General features: G+C 39.3%; 2 protein-coding genes across 2 annotated transcripts; one reads left to right on the forward strand and one right to left on the reverse strand.

Annotated features, from left to right (window-relative positions):
* Nucleotides 1–820: 820 nt before the first annotated feature.
* On the reverse strand, nt 821–11,443 carry LOC139744683 (deoxyhypusine synthase-like). Its single transcript, XM_071655110.1, has 9 exons — nt 11,403–11,443; nt 8,534–8,741; nt 7,653–7,820; nt 6,435–6,653; nt 5,433–5,519; nt 3,326–3,431; nt 2,418–2,521; nt 1,781–1,906; nt 821–949 (listed from the first exon to the last, which is right to left on the reverse strand). Exons 2-9 carry the CDS (start codon nt 8,723–8,725, stop codon nt 821–823), a joined length of 1,131 nt encoding a protein of 376 aa, XP_071511211.1. The 5' UTR covers nt 8,726–8,741; nt 11,403–11,443.
* A 3,669-nt stretch (nt 11,444–15,112) lies between these two features.
* LOC139744692 (WD repeat-containing protein 31-like) lies at nt 15,113–23,102 on the forward strand. The gene is made up of 10 exons (XM_071655118.1): nt 15,113–15,280; nt 17,138–17,284; nt 17,813–17,933; nt 18,563–18,637; nt 19,265–19,418; nt 19,767–19,941; nt 20,721–20,862; nt 21,453–21,606; nt 22,271–22,340; nt 23,006–23,102. The coding sequence occupies exons 2-10, from the start codon at nt 17,199–17,201 to the stop codon at nt 23,100–23,102; spliced, it is 1,074 nt and encodes a 357-aa protein (XP_071511219.1). The 5' UTR covers nt 15,113–15,280; nt 17,138–17,198.
* Nucleotides 23,103–24,223: the final 1,121 nt, after the last annotated feature.

Genomic DNA, 24,223 nt, shown 5'->3' on the forward strand with positions numbered 1-24,223 from the left:
GGTATATACAAGCTCATCCATAGATGCATTCAAATTGGTACGTATCAGGTCACTCGAAGACATAATTTGAGGGATATATTCACCACCCATCATACGTTCAGTGCAAAATGATCATGATACAAACATGATAGGCAAAAGCACCATTCCAGATGGTTTAGAAAATTTTCATCATGTCGCGTTCATGATGCCATTTGTAGCAGCGTGATCTGGGTAGACCATCAAGGGGGGCATCAATGCAAGATGATTCACAGCTCCTCCAAATCAGCTTCACCTCCAGTCTGACTGCATGGTGTGATCACTACAGCTGCCAGCCTTCTTGGAGATCTTGACCCTCAAAAGATGAGGATTTCTCTGATGTCCTGATCTTTTCTCATACCCCTTTGCCGGAAATGTCAGAATTACTAGCAGGAGTGCCAACCTCTGTGGATCACAAAACATTAATGAAGAAAAAGATACAGATACTGTATAAGCTGCTATTTCGTGAATTTTGCAAATCACTGCTGGACTGCATATTTAACGACACATGAAAATGTCACCATACACTAGGCTAATAGTGCACTTACGATAAGCCCCGGTGTCAAATCGCGAAAAGAGCATCTCGCGGAAATGTCCTTGACCTCCCCATTTGCGAAAACAGAATATTTGTAAGGGAAAAAACACTGAATTTGCTTTAAAAATGTGAAATTTGTACATATTAAGCATGCTAAATCAAATTTCAGAAAAAGAAACATATTTTTCATGTCAAACGAAATGTTTTCGTTTATCTTTGATAAAGAAAATAATATCATATTGTGAGGACATACTAGTTGGCATCTCTGCATTATCGACTGCTCTCCTGCGAAATGCGCTGATGCGCGTCCTCTTTCTCCTCCTCCTTCACTGGGTGAACACAGCGAGCAAACGTCTCCGCGACGATCAGTGGAAACAGCAGAGTGGCCTCCCCGTACACCTGAGTTATGAAGAGAAAGACAAGTAGAGAGAGGATGCTCTGTAAAAAGCATGGTCTTGTCATGTAGGAATTGCTCAGATAGCGAGGCCAACCACAAAGTTGGAAGGGGAACAAAAGCACCAAGTTATTGTTGATTTTATCATTGGTTATTTTTATTACTGTTGATATCATCATTATTTCATTATTACCACCATCATTATCAACCATTATAAATATATCTACCATCATTACAATCACTACCATAATTATCTGTTCGACTGAAAAAGATCAACCAGTAGAAGAATCAATATACACTTTCTATTGCTAAGAGAACATGATAAGATTAGATGACAATACTATCAATACCAGGTCACACCATGATATCAAGAAATATATCCCTAATTTCACAAAATTGCTGACACAGCCTATAAGCATATAGCAGACCTGTAAAACACACACACACACACACACAAATCAGAATTGCCACAAGAAGTTCCTTTAATGAGCCCCATTATTTGAACTTGAAGAAGAAGTACGCTAAAAAATGAAACATCAGCTAACATTAGGTCTATATGTGGGCTGCAGATCAAGCTCCTCACTCTTTTTCTCCTAACCCTTTGAGGATGAGTCCCAAGTATACTCGAGCAGGTGTCTATGGGAAATGTGTGTTGTAGCAAAATCAGTCCTTCCTCACTGGGTTAAACTGACGCAACTATGGGGCAGAAATGTACAATCATTTTTAACCTCCCCTTATGTTCCCACTCATACAGTCAATGATTATCGGGCAAGCACTGTACATAGTTTCTGTAAATGTATGTTCCCATAGACTGGTGTTCCACCCCAAAATCTTACCTTGACCGGACTTGCCGTCATCTTGATCTTGCCCCACGAGATCGCTTCATCAGGTCTGGCTCCAGAGTCGCAGCCGTCAAACTCTTGTCCCGTGTTGAGAAAGACGCTGAAGTCTGCACCATTCCTCTGTAGAATGAACCACAATGATTGATTCATATGTGTTACAACAGAAGCTTCAAAGCTCCATACATCTTGTACACAGTTAAATCCTTTCAGGTGTAGAACCAGATGTGATAACACATGTTTGTTTACATTCATTTTGCATCTCAAGTCTACGCTAACTTGAGGACTGAAGTCGCATGGTAAGGAGGTACTTGTGCATGAAAGAAATGATTGATTTAAAAAAAAAAATCTAAGAAAAGGCAAGAAATCATTCACAAGATAGCAAAATTGTTTATGCTACAAAAGTACTAGCATCTTAGTGCCAGTATATTGTTTGAATGGCACTTTGATCCTGGTTGTGTCAGTGCAATTTCGAAAAAGCAGTTTTATCTCTTTTTACTAGAAAAACTCACAAATCTCATATGCTTTCTGGTAATATCAGGGGTGGGGGGGGTGGGGGTAAGTTTTCCAATAAAAGTGCAGTGATTTTAAAACGACAATGATGTACTGTTCGAGGAAGGGGAGACATACTCACCATCAGGTTGGCATTACAAATATGGTGCTTGATTAGGCCTCCTCCAAGTATGATCATACCAGTGTGTGCCGCAAACACTGCCTGACTGTTCATCCTCCGTACGTCTGGGGGGCGAAATATGATAACAAAACAGAAACTCATAACTGTTACAAAGTTTAGGGAGTAGGACAAATTGGGAACTCTGCGTGGCATATATGTGTCGACTGACTCTTCATTTGGTTTGTACACACAAGTTTACTGATTTTCATTTTCTCTCCAGAGAAATTTTTTTTTCAGACCTGTTCTTTATGCCTGTTCTAATATCAGTCATATGATTTTTGATATCCTTTTTTTTCTCATTTTTATTGTTCTCCACAACAGATAAGTTCAGTCTGTGCCCACATCCCACATATGTAAGAAAAATTCAAAATAACACAGTTTAGTGTACAACACAAATGAAGAGCTGTTCAACACCTACTTGGCAGAGGTGCCTGCTTGTCTCTCTCTCTAAATTTCCACAATTCCTAACCTTTTTCTGTTTTTGTTTTCCCCCAAATTTTCACTGATATCCTTTTTGTTATTTTTCTGTTTTCATACAAAGTAACAGGATATCAGAATGGAATTTCCCTACTAATAAAACTGACTGTGCACTCTCTACGGAGCCCAGCGGTGCTGGTAACAGATCATGCAACCATGTTTACAAGGCAAATGAACTGCATTGTGTAGTCAGCAGTGACAACTCTGGGGTCAACGGACTTAGGAAGATTACAAGGAAAGGATAGAAAAAGTGAGGGCAAGTCGTACTGGAAAACTTATGCAAGTTTTAGATCACAATTTGACAAGTTGTGAGTAAAAATATGAGGAGTAACAGGAATATTTGGGGGGATTTCCTCACAGCCAGCACGGAGGGAATATTATTGGAAACTAACCCTCAATAATGTCCAATTTGAGGCCTGGGTTCTTGTAGGAATGGAAGTACAAGATGTCCCCCAATGATCCATCTGTGAGGGCTGGGCTAAACACCGGAATGTTATTCTAAGGATAAGGAAAAAAAGAATAAAAGAGGCAAAATGACAATTTGACAGTGCCATAATCTGAAAAAAAAAATAGGACTAGAAAAGAGTATGTAACATACTAAATTTGTGTTTGAAAATCAGATATGGATGATTTACTTTCCCATGTCAGTTGCTGGAACACTGAATAGAGCTGGATCATGTCAAAGTCGCCCGACATCACTTTTAGTTAAGGGCAGATTTTGAAAGAGCAGACTGTAAGCTTTAAAATGATGTATGACTCAATACAAATGGACTCTCCTATAAACCTATCTAACTATTGGAAAGAAAGCACACGTTCTCGAAAAGTGTGAACTGAGAAAAGTGGCTCTGAAGTACAGTGTCTATTCAAGCGCTTAATGTTTACGAACCGTACGGGTGCTAGCTGTGCAATGAATGGGACAAAAAAACATAATATAAACCACCGCAGCAACAACAATGTAGGGATTATCAGATTAAGCGGAAATTAAGCATGCACTGTTAACACATTCTGTCCATGATTAATGCCAACTTTCTAGCAGTAGCATTATCCTTTCAAAAGTTACTAGAGTTGAAAGTGAAGAGTGTGCAAAGGATTTTCAAGAAGCGAAAAGTAGCCTCTAAGACATACTTGACTTCACTACTTTACAAAAGTAGGATTGTAGAAAAACTGCTGAAAACACACTTTCCTTTTCATTTTGTGATCCCAAATTCAGGAATAATGAAAAAGAAGAATAGCTCTTTCAAGAAGTATGAAAAACTCAAGATTGACTAGGATGACCCATCTCATCTTTTTTGAGTCCTCATGTAAAATCCAGGGGTGCAACTTTTTGTTGGTTCTGTGATGCACGGTCATATATTTGTTATCATGCAAAACCACATTCTGACTGAAGAAGGTGATTGTAAAACAACTAAAACTAGAGAAGCACTCTGAGAGCGCAGACCTCCGCCAAGCATGCAGCTCATTTCCACCACATGATCTTGTTCTCCCATAGAGATATCAGTGATTTCCACCCATATGTATTAGTAGTATAGCACTGTGTGCTGAAAGTCGCCGGATTTCCCAATATATGAGAAGCCTTTGTTACGTCATAAACCCTCAGCTGCACGGCGCGCCTCGCCCTAGCAGAAACTAGAGCACGCACTTTAGTGCGTGCATGCAAACCTCCAATACGCGCAGCCTGAACTCCCAAGTTCATTGACCCTAGATCACTACCAAAAGTTAATCGTTTGTTACTTCTGTCATTCTCAACCTTTCCTGCAAGTTTCATCCCAATCCGTTTCCTACTTTTTGAGTTATTTTGCACACGGACAAACAAACTAACAAACCAACGGTAACGAAAACATAACCTCCCCCCTTGGCGGAGGTAATAAACATTCTGTGCAATGACAAAATTTAAAAAGGAAAGTGCATGACATAACATACAAAACAGGAAGACACCATCACGGTATTTCACATTACAGTCTCGCTGGAATTTTTTGTTTTGGAAATACTACCTCCTATCACAATAGATGGCAGCATAAAGCTATGTGCTAGCATTTCCATCAATGGCAGCAGTTGTTAATGCTGCTGAGGATACTGCATACAATAACAAAGAGCAGCAATTTGGCTCAGTCGGTAGCATGTCTGCCTCTATACATAAAGGACCCGGGTTAAATTCCAAGTCTCACTGATCAATGTTGCATGTAATTGTACCGTCCCTTCTAGTAAGAGGCAAAAACACTTTCCCTCGGATAGGACATAAAATGGAGGTACTGTGTAAATGAGTTAAAACTCATATGCATACAAAGATCCCACTTCATTCATTCATCGAAAAGAGCAGGGTGCATAACCTGGTAAAGTGGTCCAGCCTCACATCCAACTGCACCCCATAGAAGACCAACTAGTGCAGCTGAATCCAGCCATCTCCTCACATGGAAAAATGTAACAAACAAACAAACAAACATTTTGTCCTCATACTTTACACAACCTGCAATAAGCAGTTACAACCTTCTGCCATCATACCTTGTATGCCCAGTAATACACAGAGCTTGGGTCATTGATCTCTTTTCCCAGTCTTGCAATCATCTTGGATGGAGTCCAGTTGATGTCCTGCAAAGGAAAGAGCAAAGATCAAAACTTTCAAGATGATGACGACTTTTTGATTCCAACCCCCGAGCCTATGAAGGAATGAATAACAAATAAATCAGAGAGGAGTAACTACCATTAAAGGGAGTCACTAAAAGTTAACAGCTAAATAGAGAAAAATGAATAGAAAACACTCAACATTAAGAACAACCTACGACAGTTGTGCATGGGCCCAGAATAATATGTTGATATTAACAAGAAAAGAAAAGAAACTTATAATCTTGGACACAATTTCATATCTTCGTCATCATACTAGCAGTGTGTGTTAGTTTCCTGCAGGCAGTGCATATCGTCGGGTGCCCGTGCATTGGCCGCTAACGCAATACAATTTGTATTGCGTTAGCGGCCAATGCACGGGCACCCGACGATATGTGATGTAAGGGGCCAGATATCAGCTCTGTAATTTCATAAACAGTGGACTATAAATGCTAAATGATGCCCCCCCCATCATGCACTGTTAAAAAGTCCACTTTACAAGCGTAAAAGAGGTGAAGAAAGATAAAATGCTCCTTGCTGTATGTGAAGAGTAAGTCTCGGTCTCAATCACATCCAATGACTCCTTTTTGACAGATTCTACTGGAAGATGCTTTCAAAGAGCAGTTCCTAAGTGCCTTGTCCTTTTTTGGGGGGGATGGGGGGGGGGGGAGGGGATACTCAAAAGGTGTTGGTCCCTAGGTTACTTGCTTATAAGCCTCCATAGTTTCCACAGTAGCCACAATTCAAAATAAGTCAGAATGCAAAGTGATAACTCAAAATTAGTTTCTAATTGCTGAATATGGTGACAATGGCCTTTGCTCTGACTACATTGCACATCTCAAAAATGGTTAGTCTTGAGTCAAAATGCCATGTGATTAAGGTTGGTTTAAAAAAGACTCCTACCTGGGTGTTCTGCTCTATCAGCATCTGGTCCAGAATGGGCATGAGCCAGTCCTCAAACTTGCAGTAGTTGTCATTGGGGACCAGCAGGTTGCCGATCCGATTGATGCCCTTCTGGCGGAGGTCGCGACCCCTGAGGGAGAAATCCCCAAGGTAGGTGCTGCCGAGGCATTTAATGAAGTCCTCCTCGATGCCGCCGGCCGAGGAGACGATACAGTCCACCTGGGGGTCAAATCAGAAAGGTTCTCTCTCGTTCAGACCTCATGTCTTGATGTACATTATTACGACACTGCACACTAGCACTGGTCCGACGGTCTCTGACCAGTAAAAATCACTGTCGGACCAGTAACTATTTCAGGAATGGACCAGTACAAAATGGACAAACTGGGAACCTAACCCTGATCTGACAGAAATGTCAGACCAGTAGAAAAAATGAGTTAGTGTGCAGCCCTAGTTATTACTACAAACTCCCTGCAAGAACACTCAACTGAGGTGTACATTTAGGAAGGATTTTTTTATCTTTTTTTTGTGGGGGGGGGGATCATAATCCAAAATACAGAAAGATTTTGCTGTGCTGACCATGTAATAAAAAGTGGAGGCTTGATCTGTGAAATCCATCAAGATTGAAAACTTCATTCCAGAAAAAAACAACAAAAACTCCAGCCTGTCACCAAGTACATGCTAAGCAACATCGCCAGGCTAAACAGGATGTTGGAAATACCAAGGCAATTCATAAACAAACCTCTGAGAACCCCATTCTCTGTTCTATTCATATCAATATTAAGTTGCAAGGGTGTGAGAGTACTCGCAAAAAAAAAAAAAAAATCTGAAACTTGTGAAAAAAAAAATCTGAAGTGAATTAAGCTGTGAACATTTCAATGCATTTGAATTGCCATAAAGTCTGAAAAGTAGTTTTTGGACAGAGTAAAATAACCAGGAATCTGATTAAAGTCTTGATTCTCACATACCAGAAGTTGCTATATGATAAAATGATCGGTGGGATGGAGGAGCATTCTATTTTCATGTCATGTCTCAAGGTAATGTGATTAGAATGTTTCACACAAAGCACTGCATTGAAAGTAATTTCATATTGTTTGAATTAAGCAAACACTTTAAAACTTTGTTCATCTTTTCCTTTACTTACGGTCATCAACTTCATAACTAATCAAAAGGGTCTTAAAAAGCTGTAATTTAGAATAACCCACCCAGACAGTAACTCACCAGGTTGTGTTCTGCAAGAAACCTGAGAACCTCCCGTAGTCCAGAAGATATCAGGTTGGAGGTGAAGCCCAGAAATATGGTGCAGTTGGATTTGACCCGCCCGCAGGGGTTCAATTCTGTTCCCTTAGCCACTTCCTCCTCATCCAATGGCTCCTTCTTCTTGGCAATCTATCACACAACAACATAGGGAAAACATCTCCAGCAGTGAAGACTAGTTTGAAGGGCTTCAAGTATTATTATAACATGTACATACTTAAACCTTTGAGGGCCATAATCTCAAATGGCATTGAATTTTGATACAAGCAGATTGCAAATAACAATGATGAGGTAGATTAAACAGTATGCATAAACATATATACAAATGTCATCACGAAATAATACAATAGAGAAGCAGGTCACCAGTGGTAATATGAATAGATAAAACAGTAGTATACATGAACATACAAATGTCATTTTAAAGCACCAGGTAAACATTATGAACTAAAAAAAAAAATAATAATAAATGCATGTCAATACACCACTGACAGAGAGAGGGAGAGAGATTATGTGAGCCATATTACATTAAACTATTAGATATATATTTCCTCCCTATTTTTCATAATATGTCTGGACTATTACACTTCATAAGTCATTGTGCTGAGCTGAAAATGTTCCAGATATTTCACTAAGGCTGTGTTCACAAATTTACGTTTGTGACTTCATATCCCGAGAAAGACAAAGCCAAATTAGACTGAAACAAATAATGATTAACATTCAACAGGTACTGTGTAGAAGGACTCAATGGCTTCATGGACATATCACTCACACACACTCATTCTGCTACCTCACACAACTGTGTATATCATTCTTCTACCTCAAAACACAGATGCACGTTTACAAACCATTTTGTTGATCTCCTCTATTGCCTTCCACAGATTTGTAGCCTGGAAGCCACTGGTGCCATATGATTGCATCAGCTTGCGGTAGTTGATGCCTTCATTGAAGTCATAACCTTTGACCTTGACTGCATCCACTGGCATTTCTGCACTCTGGACCAAGACGGCAGAGGTGGCTACATTCGGTGGTTCAGCCATTTCTTCATCTAGTTGCCTGAAAATTTTAATTTTGGATGACATATAGGGGGTTCAAACCTAATTTATGCAACATATGTCAGCCACAAAATTGAAAATGACTTTCATACATGACTTTTCATACGATTACTAAATGCACCAATTGATTTTTATAATCCATGCAGGAATGTCTATATGATATCACATCAAGTGTCCTTTCCTGGAGGGTGGCCGAAGAATATGGAATATTGTGTGCATAGAGCTCAGCTCTTTGAAGGATTCTCAGTTTAGTGTTAAGTGCACTGGGGCTGCACACTTCTTAGTGACTTTTTACTCTGTACAATATGGATATGACATACTAGATTACTTGCACTCTTGAGAATGAAATGCATGCCTGTGATGTATTCCAGTAGTTTAGGGCAAAGAGTGTAATGTGCCTTACCAATTTCAATGTCAGAAAAGCATTCAAAATGTTACATTCACCTCGTTCCCTTTTTTGGAGTTGGCTTGCTTTCAGAGTCACAAGATTTCTCCTGGGCATCCATTGCTATGCACAGAACGAATGTGTTAGGACATAGAGTCTAAATAAGCCCCTCTTTTGATGTTGTGAAGCGTTACCAACGTGGATCCTCTGAAACTTTTGTTTGGTGGAATTTTAGATATCTACATTACGGATACGATAGTTAAAAGGGGATGGCTAGTAACTAATCAGTGGGGATCAGTGGGAATGCTGGGGGATGATTGTTCCAATCCTTGTGGGATTAGTTTATTAGTACATTATATATCTATTGTTGTGTGAAAATTATTTGCTTCAGAATGGTCTCATATTCAAGTAATGTGCAGTTTAATGTCTCCAGGTTAGCATGCCTGTACAGTGACAGGGCATTAAACTGCACATTACTTGAATATGAGACCATTCTGAAGCAAATAATTTTCACACAACAGTAGATATATAATGTACTCTTAAATGAATCCCACAAGAATTGGAACAATCATCCCGAGCTACCAAGTCTCACGCATTGTGAGTGAGACTCAAGCATTTAGGGTCTGTCTCACGATCTCACGCATGACACCCATTTTTCTTACGCATTTTGCAATTGAAGGCATATTTCCCTTTTGTCTTTCAAAATAAGTGAAAAATAGTAACTGAAGTATGTATCAGCTTGCACCATAAACAAAAAAGCTCCCAAACCGCGGGAGGGCAGACACCCCCTCCCACACCCTCCCCTCGCCCAGATGCTTCGCTCCCTCGCTCATGCACATGCGCGCCCGCCGAGATGCTGAGTCATGAAAATCTCACTCATGAAAATTTTTTGAACTTGGCATATATGATCATCCCATAGCATTCACACTGATTCCCATTGATCAGTTACAAGCTATCCTCTTTAAATTAACATCCATATTTCAAATGATGATAACAAAATTAAATTTCATTTCATCAGGAAAAAAAAAACCATATCAATCATATAGAAGATTAAACAAAGGCCGAAAAAAAAGATAATTTGTTTACATCAAGTCTTTTCAAAGTATGAATACAAGCAAAACCTGAACCAAGGTTCAATTGCCCATGCCAAAATTCAACCACACACAAAAGCATAGATTTTAATACATGTATTAAACCGGTGGTTGGATTTTGGAAGGTGTTTCTGGTCAAATTATTAAATTCAATGGGTACCAACGGTAGCTTACTTATATTTCAATCTATACTCTGTTTAATGAACACCTTTTAAACTTATTTCTATAATTGCACAACACTAACAATCTAAAGATTCTAATTTCCACCAAAGACGAAAGAGCTATATTCATAAAATCATCTAATTTAGAGATCTACAACTGCAGACCATATTTTTCTTCTTCATTGCTCTTTTAAATTAAAGTGCAATAGAAAATCTTTTAAAGTGCAATAGAAAAAATATCAAAGTTTGTACATGATAAATATCAAACACTTGAGGAAGTTGTGGGTATGTGAGAGACTGGAATGTTGGGTTAACCATCATGAGATATAATTTAAATTTTAATAATATTTATACTTCCAATACAATTGAATTATCATCACTTGACACTAGTCTAGTAGTAGATGATGTATTAATATCACCATCGATACATGAAATAAAGTTTTAAAAGGCGATGGTACCTCCACTTCCTGACATCCACTTTTATATCATTAATACGAGTTATAAACACAGGGACTTTACAAACGCTTCTGTTTCGCGTTCGTTCGCGGGCTGGTCGCAGTTACTAAAGAAGTCGAGTCTTGATCATGAATACAATGCAAAAAAAAAAAAAGACTAACACAAAATAAGATATGTGGGACTGAACTTTACTCTTAGCGTCGTCAAGCTTCGAAAGTGATGGGAAATATCTGTTTTGTAGATCAGTACTTTGAGTTATTACCTGAATAGATGTAAATTAGAAATATTACAATACTCAAACTAATTACAAGACTAAAAAAATACTCAAACTAAGTAAATTAGTCGAGTCTTGATCATGAATACAACGCCAAAAAAAGACTAACACAAAATAAGATATATGGGACTATACTTTACTCTCCGTCGTCAAGCTTCGAAAGTGATGGGAAATAAACTGCCTTGCAGATCAGCACTTTGAGTTATTCACTGATTAGATGTAAAATAGAAATTGCCATACTCAAACAGCAAGTCACAATGTCTCTAACAAACTCGAGAAATTTGCAAATCCTTACCCCAACACAACAAGTAGACTAGTCAGGCGATAATGTGAGCCAGTGGCTATAGCAGTGTGTGTCGCACGTGTTAAAGGCTCGCGCTTCATTTGCACGGCCGCGGCCGGCCGGCCGGATATACCGGGCATACAATAACTGTGCTCATCTATCTGAGGCCAGTAGATGGTCCATTAGAGGGGTGTGCAGTGATGGGGATTCTCTGCCCTCAGTCTGGAGGTGAGAGGAAAAAACCCCATAAACAAAGCCTCCCTCCCTAGAAGGAACTGAGAGAACAATAGGCCCATCTCACGAAGATGAATCAGGGGCGGATTCTTTCTGTAAAGGGGGAGGGGGACGCAACTAATATTTTTGGTGTCACTTCCGGGTTTTATTTCCTTTTTTTCCTTTTTATTTCTTTTGTTTTTAATGAAAAATAAAGGGGGGCCAGTGCGCCGGTTGCGCCCTCTCTGGATCCGCCACTGATGAACATCCTTTTATCTTCACCATGAGGTACACACATATCTCATCTTGATGTTGAATCTTGATGTTCAGGTTCACCATGACAAAAACCAACAAAATCTACAAAACAGATCGTCGTGAGTTTCATCAAATCACCCCCCCCCCCCCCAAAAAAAAAAAAAAAAAAAAAATTACCTGCATGCCGGCATCAGTTCGACACCTTCTCCGTGCCCTTCGCTGATGTATTTCAATTTAAAATGTTTTGTATTGCTCTGTCGGGCATTTCCTCTGGCAAAATTTTAGTCGTTCATATCGGAAGCATATAGAATTGGATTAAAGGAAGATTGGACTTTTAACTTTTTGAGAAATACCAAGAAATCACTCGTGAAATAGTTCAAAGCATACTATTCTAAGAGGAATTCAAACTTTATATGATGAAAATTGGTTTTGGAATGGCTGAGACATCTAAAACAAAGTTAATTTATGTTCTTTCAGATTTTATTAAAGGTTTCTCAGTATCTCACCAAAAATGCTAAAACAAGATGTTAGGTCTCAACCAACACTATACACGATCCCTTTGAAGTTACTGAATGCCATAATGAATGAAAGTTAGTAGTCTGAATGATACAATATTCATTCCGAAGACTTGTCACTACCTCACAAGGGTATGCATAATAGGTGCTAATACACGGGCCTGCATGCGGCCTCCACACAAAATCATCTTCTGAATTTGCGAGTTTATCATCACTAAGAATATTTTTTTTTCTTTCAGAGGGACGCATCTATAATAATGATAATAATGATGATAATAATGATAATAATAATGATAATAATAATAATAATAATAATAATAATAATAATAATAATAGTAATAATATTGATAGTAATACTCCCTATAGTAGTTAGTAGTAGTTGTAGTAGTAGTAATAGTAGTAGTAGTAGTAGTAGTAGTAGTAGTAATAATAATGATAATAATAATAATAAAAGAGAGTGAGATAAAAGGAGACACACAATATCTTTAACATTCTTCTTCTTGTTCTTCCTCTTCCTCCTTCACTCCTGAAAATCCTTATAGATGAAAGTGGGTATATGTGTCGAAAAGAAAGTGAAGTGCTCAGTTCCCTATTTACAAAAGGTGCAAGTAAAAAGAAACGAAGGAAAAGTTACAAAGATTTAGATGGCTACTTTACTCAATATTATCAGTAAGAGATTTTATGTGTTAATGACTTTATACGTGTGTAAATTGTAATAATTTTCATCATCATCTTCACTAAGTACCATAGGCGCCGGAAGTGGGGGGGCAGCCGCCCCCCCCCCCCCCCAATCCAAAAAGTGAGGGGGCAAAACGCATTTTTGCCCCCCCCCCAAAAAGCCCACCCCCCCAAAAAAAAAAAATAATAATGATAATGAAAATAAATGAATAAACAAAGAAAATAAAATAAATATGTATATATATGAATAAAAGGGAAAAAATATGGCTACAAACGGCAGCTTTTGGACTCTAAAATGTCAAAATTTTCAAGCTCGCTCGCTTCGCTCGCTCGCATCCAGCAGTTGAGCCCGGTGCGCCTCCCCCTTAATTTCTAAAGCGAAAAACATAGCTACGACGGCAGTTGTTGGACTCTAAAATGTCAAAATTTTCAAGCTCGCTCGCTTCGCTCGCTCGCATTGAATCGTTATGCCATTCTCCTAATGTTGCTGACAGTATAATTGCCAGTAGTTGCGCCCGATGCCCCCACCCCTTAATTTCCAAAGCGAAAGATAAATATAGCTACAAACGGGAGTTTTGGGACTGTGAAATGTCAAAATTTTAAAGCTCGCTCGCTTCGCTCGCTCGCATTGAATCGTTATGCTACTCTCCTAATGTTGCTGACAGTAATTGCCAGAAGTTGCGTCCGATGCCCCCCCCTTAATTTCCAAAGCGAAAGATATAGCTACAAACGGGAGTTTTTGGACTGTAAAATGTCAAAATTCTCAAGCTCGCTCGCTTTGCTCGCTCGCATTGAATCGTTATGCCATTCTCCTAATGTTGCTGCCAGTAATTGCCAGCAGTTGCGTCCGATGCCCCCCCCCCCCCCTAATTTCCAAAGCGAAAGATATAGCTACAAACGGGAGTTTTTGGACTGTAAAATGTCAAAATTCTCAAGCTCGCTCGCTTTGCTCGCTCGCATTGAATCGTTATGCCATTCTCCTAATGTTGCGGCCAATAATTGCCAGCAGTTGCGCCCGATGCGCCCCCATTTATTTCAAAGCGAAATATGTAGCTACAATTAAAACTCCAGTTTTGGAACTGTAGAATATCAAAATTTTCAAGCTCGCTCGCTTCGCTCGCTCGCATTTTATTGTTATGCCATTCACCTTATGTTGCTGACAGTATATAATTTGTCGATCGTTTCACACCGTTATTCCATAATCCATGTAAGGGAAACTTACAATGTTCCTCAATGACTGCGTTGTTGAATGTATCACATTCCGTAATGTATTGTAGTCCCATTATTGCTCACGCACACACGCACAAGCATACAGACCGTCATAATTACTTTATGGTTCCCCCCATGTTTCGACCCACCGTACGCCACTTTACATATATATATCTTATATATAAAATGAAATACCGAAACATTGGCCAAAATAAATATGAAATACCGAAACATTGGCCAAAATATATATATATATATATATATATATATATATATATATATATATAATAGATGTGTGTGCGTGTGTGTGTGTGTGTGTGTGCGTGTGTGTGTATGTGTATATTGTGTAACATATGCATGGCCTAATCTTGAGCCCCCTCCAATGTTTGCCCCCCCCCCCCCCCCCCAATCCAAAACTGCTTCCGGCGCGCCTGCTAAGTACTGTATGCTGTCTCTATTAATATGGTACACAATATTGTCGTGATGATGATAATTGTGATGCTGATGCTGATGCTGGTATGATGATGATGATGATGATGATGATGATGATGATGATGATGATGATGATGATGATGAAGATGAAGAAGAATAATCGTGAAGCACACGGGGAAATGACACAATATTACAAGCAAGATTAATATCTTATAGTAGTTGACTCAAACACATCAGGCAGTGTACTCAATCACACGACCCGGCTGTCAGTGGCCGGCTGTCAGCACAGAACCGACTGTAGTATCAACAAACATTGAGGGCAGCAAATACGGGAATACAAAAGCCTAGCGCCTACTTTTCCCCCGTATGCTTTCATGATCCTAAATGAGTGCAGATGCAGTAGATTGTGAGCGTAAAACCTCTTTGAATGCTGTTGTTTTTTAGCGGAAATGCCTTGAAGGAACGATTATGCCGAAGGGGGGCAACATACTATGACGATCTTATCCGAGTAAGTGTGAATACCGGACCCAATACAACCATTCTTCCAATCTTCCAAGACGAGGACACCATCAACTTGCCTGCCAAAAGGTATGGAGGCCTCCCGTCATCCTCAATTTTCAACAGAATTAGAACATCCAAAATAGCATTAGAATCTCTCCTCAGTCTAGTATAGATATTGACTGTGTGGTCTGTAGACTAGATCTAGACATGTATGACTTTTGGAAATGTAATATTTTTGTCTTTCCTTCCTCATTTCATTGACATCGCTCGCTAGTTGCAGCGAGTTGTAGCCCTGTGGTTGAGGTCAAGCAAGCAGCGCAGTGTGTCTTCGGGGCGGCCCCTAGGAGGTTGGGCGGGCAGCAGGCGCAGGCAGTGGCGTAAGAGCTCCGCAGCTCGCAGCGTTCGTAGCAACGCAACGCAACAGTCTTGCTCTCGGATTCTCTTCATATGCGAAGTGAACAACAAATTGTACAGTACTCGGGATGGTGTAGTGATGCACCTGTCGCCTGGATTCTAGTGGATGCTTCGCCTTGATTACATTTCGTTCACCTGTGTTTGTTCGCGTTTTGACCTTTGCTTCGTTTTTGTTTCTTCCATTTTTGTTGGGCAAGTGTGTATTGTAGGACATATGTTCTCGTTGCAGATGATAGTGCCTCTGCTAATAATTGTTAGTAGGCATACTCTAACTTAGATGTCTAACAGTTAGATTATACCGGTACTGATGTACAAAACAATAATTTCTCAGTTGTCTCTGTATTTGCCTCCTTGATCACACCAATTACCATGTAACTAATCTTTATGTTGTTTTCACTATTGTACCGAGAATAAATCTTAAAACAATTATCAATGTCACATTTGAACAGTCTGTAATAATTACTAATAAGTAATATATATGTTGTGAATGGATGTGAAGAGGCAAAGTGGCAGTACAAGTGAGGTAGAATCTATATATGTTCTATGCTGGCCAGATTTATCGTAGATGTAGAAAGTGGAACTTTCCTAGACAGCTAGTGCAGACAATAGCAATAGGCTAGCATGTTTTTTGTTTGTTTGTTTTATTTTATTTGTTATATTATGTTTTACTCTTAAACAACAAAAGCATAAAACTAATTAGAACTGATGACGAAAACCATGGTGACTCAATTCATTCCCTTCCCCATATTGGTTCATTACCCTTTTTGAGAAGGGATAGTGAAATATTCAGTTTAATCATCTAAAAATGAAATAACAACAAATTTCATTGTACCATACAGTTGCATGTTTGTTGTCAGTTATTAATGTTCATTTATACTAGCAAACCCTTCCAAAGTCTACTTCCAAGTAAAACAAAACAACTGTGCCAAACTTAAATATTCAATTGCTAAACCATGGGACAGCATTGTAATGATCAGTTTGCTGGAATCAATAATTTCATTTGGGCTGCCATGAGTGGCAAGATGGCCACTTTCCACTACCCAATTAAGACAAAATGTGATATAATCTGTTATTCCGTATAGAAAGCGAATTCTGATTTATCAATTAAGTTATGGATTTCTGAGACAGATGTGTTTTGTCTAATCATGTCAACAAGGTTCTTTAATCCAAAGCTGTGGGTGATCTATGCTCAAAACTTGCTTATTCAATCAATTGTGAGATATTTTTTAAAAATCATGTGATATCACAATATGTCTGGTCATATTCTGTATTTTAATTCACTTTTCTGTCTTGTATTTACTGCACTTAGAAATGCCAGGGCTTTTAAGCGTTATGTAAGTGTTATTTATTAAATAATATTATGGTTATGATGATGATGATGATGATTATTATTAAAATCATCATCATCATCATCATCATCATTGCCATTGTTATAATCTATAAAAACTTCCCTGTGAATAATTCTCAGTGAGATATATTCGTTCTAGAGGTATTTTTGACAGCTGGCATGTGTGTCTGTTTGCTTCCCAGATAAGGTTCATCAACATTGACCGAGAGAGGACAAATATAACGCTGCATCAACTCATAGGGAATGTTTGGTTGCCTGGAGATAGCGAATGTCATGGGTCTACGTCACAGTAAATCAAAGACCAGTAATGCCAGGTCAAATGCGTATGCGTAAGTACAGCTCATATTGATTATTTGCATTGCACCATCGAATCTGTATTGTTTGCCAAAGGTGATGATATTGAGTATCAACTGTACAGCACATCTTTAATATTCCAAGTTCATGTGCATCAGTATCCCCAGGGGAATCCATCGTACAGTTACCTGTGGGAGCGCTTCATGTTCGGGCTGGTTGCAGTAAAGTGCATCAGATATATAAGAAGGCTAAATGACAAGCTATACACTGTATGCTTCTCAAAGTAGAATTTGTAACCTTATCAAGTTATTTGTATGTCTATACACTTTGTGAGAAACTCCTTGATAACTGGTGAACTTGTTTGCATTAGTGTGTAGATCGGGATGAAATTCATGATCAAACATAAACAACTTTGAAAGTATTTACATGGCTCTGAAGCAAGACAGCCATGTAAACCTGAAGTTCATGTAGTCACACAAGGCGATAAGGATCACTGGCACATCATGATGCGTCTGTTGTAATTCTAATAATGTCTCCTGTTTTTCTTTTGTCGTTTTTTGCAGCACGTCTACACCAGTGGAAAGACCAGATGGGGTAGTCCGGCATAGCCCGGTTCATAGTGATGCTGTTTTGACAGTCGGCATTATAGGAGATGATGTCTTCCTATCGGCCGGGGCTGACAAGGTAGACACATTATATAATATATTTTCATTGCAAAAAGTCATAAAAAGGTGCACCTCCTTTGCACACTGAAGAAATCATACACACAACGACCTTGAAAGTATTGGGGAACAAATATTTCAGCGGCCATTTAGAATATGTTCATGGCAATTACCAAAGCCAATTCAGACATGTGTGACATGAACATGTTTACATTGGAGAAAAAGAAATTATATACTGTTATTCTGGCCGGCATTTCATTTCTGAGCTGCAGACATGGAAGCCAGTTGAATGAAATATCATAGAAATGCCAAAAGGACCCTTGCATTGCTCAAGCTGCAAACTAGTGGTACTCTGTTGCGTAAGAACAGAAATTATGCGTTGTCTTTGAATCCCACTTTTTCCCTATCAGTGTCCCCCTTGACTCTCTCGTATAAAGTGCCAGGTCAGCTCTTGATGCCAATTATTAGCTAACTATTCTTTTCCAGTTTGTCACGATTAGATCTTCTCTTTCAAAACCTGTAGGAACCCAAAGAAATCCTGTGGCACAACACTGTGACTGTGCTGTATTTTATCTTATGCTTGTTCTTGATGAAGCCATGATGAATCTCATCTCGACATTCATCTTCAAACTGTCGTCTTTGTTTTCACAGGTTATAGTCTCATACAAGTGGCGAGAGGGCAAAGTTCTGCAGAAGTGGCTTGGACACAGCAGGGATGTAACGAAGGTAAAATGAATGTAAATGTGCAAGGAATCTGACCAAAAATGTTTATGAAATATGACTGAAAATGAGCAAAGAAAATGTGATTCTTTCATGATTTGAATGTGAAACCTCTGGATTTCTGACCGATGCTGGTATCAACTGAGCTATGGAAAGCCATAGTAAGGTATTCATCCCTGAAACCCTGTAGTTTTCATTGCTTTTGTTGTCAGAAGCTATTATGAACTTGACATAAACCCAAGGATAGAAATCAACTTGGGGATAAATGCAAGGGATCACTGAGGTGATGCATTTCAAAGACATCTGTACCGATTAGCAAACTAAGTATAGCAGGGATAAATAAATGTTAAGTTGTTGGTATTCAAATTCATGAAATTATGCAGTACCCGCTGCTTGCTATAAGGATTAGAACCAGCACTTGCTGTCAGGCGGAAGATCGGTGGTGTAGTGGAGATAACACCTGTCTAGAGATAAGGAGGTCGTAGGTTCAAATCATGCTCGAGTATGTATGCCCATGATTTCTTTTATCATGGCTACTACTAAAACACTGATCAACTCAGTACTTATTTATGTCAATGTAGAGCAATTTGTCAATCAGTTGCAGTTGTTGGTATGTTTGTCTTTTACCACAAGGTTGTTTACAGTCCGTCCATGGACTGTGTGTGCAGTGGGTCACGTGACAAAACAGCCAGACTCTGGAAAAGAAGAGGGACAGATGGCTCGTCGGTCGGTGATGCCCACCTAACGTTCACCGGCCACAATCTTGTGGTCACTGGCATAGCACCAGGTAATGCGTAAAAATTATGAATATGATTGTGGTGTGATTATGATTAAGATGGTGGGGTTGATGATGATGATGATGATGATGATGATTATGATTATTATTATTATTATGCATTTGTTGTTATAAATTACTGTTTTATATATGTGTCAGTATGTATGTATACATATATGATACGAGTGTTGTATGCTACCTTCTTGAATATATACATGAAAGACAAAGTGTAGTACAATGTTGTGGGGGAGGTGGAGTAAGGTTAGGAATAGTGATCTTGAAGTAGGTGATGTTGACTTAACTGCTTTTCAGATTTAGTGTTTACGGTTTTACCATAATCTCGAACTCTGCCCCGATCAGTTGACGTGTCGAGACGACTGTGCACGGGTGGGCGTGACAACTCTGTCAGGCTGTGGGACACCGAGACCGGGGGATGCATCAGAGAGGTCACGACCTCCCGCAATCTGGTGACACACATGGTGATGATACCCAACACAGAGACGGTGATACAAGCCAGTGAGGACAAGTCAATGAGGTGAGGTTGTAAAGCCACTGAAGGACCTTCATTTTCTATCCTGTCAGATTTGATTGATTTCCCTTTATATCCTTTAACCTGTTGAGGACGGGCTGATTTTGCTAGAACACGCATTTCCCATACACACTTGCCCGAGTATACTCGTGACTCATCCTCAACGTGATGACCTTTCAAGATTGGCAGTGTAGGAAGAATTCTACAAAATCTCGTTTGTCATGAAAAGTACACTTTCCATAGATTTATTACTGACATATAAGGGTAGTATCATTTCCCCTGGTTTTTTAAAGAGGTTGGTCAAGTGCTCTTCCGCTTTGCTAGAAAAAATGAAAATATGTTGAATTTTCTGTGTATTTGCTCAATGTTGTTTTCCATAACGATGCCATGAAGTGTAGTAGTCTCCTTATCCAGTGATGATGGCACCAAAACTTTAAAAATTCTTTTAACTTTTTATATCAATGGCTCAATTTTGCTCAAACTTGCAGTAATGTATTGTACTAATATTTCTGCTTTCAGTCAACCCACATTTATATTTAGGCTTTGGTTTCCTTAAATGAATATCGATATATGATTATCCCAGTCTGCATAGTAACACAAATGCTGACAAAATTGTAGTGTTGCCCTTTAAGTGGGTATGTTTGGAGACTATGACCAGGTTTTTGGGTTGTCTGAACCCCGGGTTGATCTAAGCTATTGCCTAGATGTAAGAGCTTGGCAAGGTGCGGCCATCAAATGTCATGGATGTGTATTCTTGGCTTCTGCTCCGCTACTCTGCCTCAAAGGCTGTGGGACACCAGAACACTGGAAGAGGAGGGCGTTTCCAACAAGAAGAGCTACATCCAGACGTGTTGTGATGTGTCTCCGGACGGGATCTACTGCCTCTCCTGCAGCAACGGCTTCAGTGGACAGGGCTGCGAAGCCACGGTGAGACTCTCGCGCATCCCAAGATCTATAAAACTGACAATCACTTCACACAAAGTTCTGCAGTGTTATGAAAAACTTGCCTGAAGTATCCAGAGGAGTAACAATGACGGAGCAACGTGCTGTCTACAAATTCAGTATATTTGATTTATGGAATTACACATTAATGTTGATTTAGTCCTGCAGCCTCAGAGAACATAGGAACCTGTCCGATCCAAACAGACAGTAGCCATGCAGATAAGATACCCAAAGTGTTTGCCTCCGTGCTTCCAGCCCGGAGGATTCTTACAGTTGTGTGATGCACAGACATAATTATGTTTGAGGTTTGCTATGCTTTGCGCTTAGTTAATCAACAATTTGGCTGAATCAATTTCAAATGACGTCGGTGCTATTTCTACATCTCCCTGTGGGAAAAATGCAGTGTCACAGGCAAAATGATGGCTATGTATTTATTTTGTGAAAGCATGTGCAGTTGCAATCGTGATAACACTTCTCAGTTGCTCCCTATGATTTGGATTTGGTTGTAGTCCACTCATCTCTCTTTTGCCTCCTGCATCATCATTTTTTTTTTCTCTCTCTCTTCTATGCATCAGATTTGGGATGTGAGAAACTTTAAAAATCCTGTGCTAGAGTTCAAAGGTCACTCCCAGACGGCCAGTGGTTGTTGCTTCCTTCCCAGCTCCCCTCAAATGTTTGTCACATGTTCACATGATCAGACAGTCAGGCTCTGGAATCAAAACACAGGAGGTAGGCAGCCTTTTTATCTTCATATTTTGTGTTCACAATTTTGGTAATTATCTAAATCATTCTCTTGATTATGTCTGCTTATTTCATGGTACTGAATTGTATGTGTGGTATATATTGCAGTGTTTTTATTTTTGGAAATGGCACGAGTTAAAAACTTGCAAAATTGTTGCTGAACATAATACAATCCATTGCAAATTGTCTCAATGTGGGAAATGGCTAATCTTTTTTCTTGAAAAGGTGTAATAATTCTATCTCATTTCGCAAATGTAGTTGTTGATCACTTATTCAACCACTCACAAAATTGTCTTACAAGTCCCAGTTCACTTAAAATATGGCATTCTGTAAAATCAGAAATATTCAAGTACATTGTAATTTTGTGGACGTAGTGAAAGCTAAGATTCGTGAAATTAAAATCCTCCCAAAAGTTCTTGTCTACACTGTATGTATTGAATGCCAGTGACAATTCACAAAAATTAATTGCAGCTAAAAAGACCACCGGCTCCAATTCGCGAAAAATTTCTCATGCCGTGAAAATATCTTGCTTTATAGTATACAGTATTTGACGTGTAGTTCCCATAATACTAATGTTTGTTGTTGAAAGCCCCACTGCTGAAGTACCATCCACTGAGAATTTCAAATTGTTTCAATACTTATTTCTTCGCAGCGTGTTTGTCTACACTGACCCTACCTGGTTCAAAGCAGCTGACGTCGATAGCAGCACAAAGAGATGGCAGGTAAGCATTTATCCTCCTGTCATTTATTTCCTGTTAACATACTTCTCAAGCACCCTCCAGAGGGAAGTATTCTAATCGTGCATGCTTGAGAGCCCAGGCATTCAGAGATTTGCCTTTGCTTTTAACCCATGGAAGACTAGTCATGAGTATACATAAACAGGTGTCTACAGGAAATGCGCATTATAGCAAAATCAGCTTGTCTTGGACATGTTAGTATAAACTTTGCTCCTTCTTTGTATGTAGATGTTAGAAATTAATCAGTTGTTGGTGTAATGTATTAGATTTAAACAAAATGTTTGGGAGATAATTTTCACTTTATCACTGAATTTGACTGATTAATTTATGAACTTATGTATGAGTTGAATTGAAAATTCAGAATTGGTTGTTTCTGTATTAATAGAAAACATGGTCTTAGTGATTTCTGTTGCAGCAGTCACAGTGAACATTCCTCACGAGCATACTGTACTGAGAGTTGTTGAGGACTTGTTTGTACACTACAGACCACTATCCTTGTTTGCTCACAGTAGGGAGGTGGTCCTATGCACAAACCATGCATCACAAAAAAAAGAAAAAAAAACAACAATCTCTCACTTCAAAGTTTGTGACATCTTTCTTTTTACCGAAAACTTTTCTGTCATTCTTGCACTGCTCTCTTCACCAACCAGTATCTGCGTGGGGAGTTTTGAGACTGGCGTCCACGTGGTGACACGGCAGGAATCCGGTAGTGGAACACATGACCTCAGTGCTGTGTGTCAATTCTAGCAGGCCACCAGTCATCTGAAGACTGTCAGTTATACCGCCTTGGTGTCTTCGGGCAAGAAGACCCATTTCTCACCTTGAATTTGACCTTCTGACCTTTGATTCAGGATTGGAATAGCTCAACTGTGATTATGAACAGTAATGTATCATCTGTAGGAGAGGATGTCTGCCCTACACCGTCCTGTCTCCTATGGTGCTAATGACTTTTGGCTAAAGTATGATGTATGCAGTGGCTGTGATGGAGGGACAAGTTCAAACACCAGGGCACAGCTGAAAATGAGTTATACTACATCCAGAAAAGAGGTTATTCATGTCCTTACTTTTTGCGGGAGGAAAATGGATTGTTCAGGCTGTTCCTTCGAAATAGCCACAGCATCATAACTTTTTGTTGTTGGCGTTGCTGGGATGATGCACACAGGGTACCATTTTGAATGTGACAGTGGTGTGGTGCATATTGGAGGGAAAGATGTACTGGAGAAATTATGACCTTAAACACATGAAGATGAGTCCCGAGAATACTCGGGCAGGTGTCTAGGGGAAATGTGTGTTATAGCAAAATCAGTCCGTCCTCAACGGGTTAAAGAGACATTCCAGCTCCGTTCAGTTTGGGGAACAATGTAGAATGTGTGTGGGTAGTCTCTACAGCCTAATAACATATATTATGTAGTTGTATTCTGAGTATCACAGCAGTTGATAAGCGATCTCTTTTCCATCCCCCCACCATGTTGACTTGCAGTCAGCTTTGCATAGGCCAAAATTGCGTCATAATTTCAATTTCTACCAGAGTTTGCATAAAGTTCCAAACCGGAATGCTTAAAAATATGTATTACATAATATCAGTCAAATATTGCAAAGTTTAGAGTGAACGTTTCCAGTGGGGGAAAAATGGACATTACATGAATTCTCTAGCTATGGATATATAGATAACAGTACAGAGAATAAAAACCTCCATTCGCTTGAGTACATTTGTAACTGGCCTTTTCATTTTCCTTGAGATACCGTACCGAGTACCATGTTAAATATGTGATATATTCATGGCACCTTGACTGTCAAAAAGTTTCTATACTACTGTGGGTTCCAGCTTACATGATGTTATACTTAACTGTGCCTATATAAGTACTCTA

Source organism: Diadema antillarum, unplaced genomic scaffold, assembly GCF_040938485.1.
Source record: "Diadema antillarum isolate AM-2024a unplaced genomic scaffold, OU_Dant_1.0 scf00000035, whole genome shotgun sequence".
Taxonomy (NCBI): Eukaryota; Metazoa; Echinodermata; class Echinoidea; order Diadematoida; family Diadematidae; genus Diadema; species Diadema antillarum.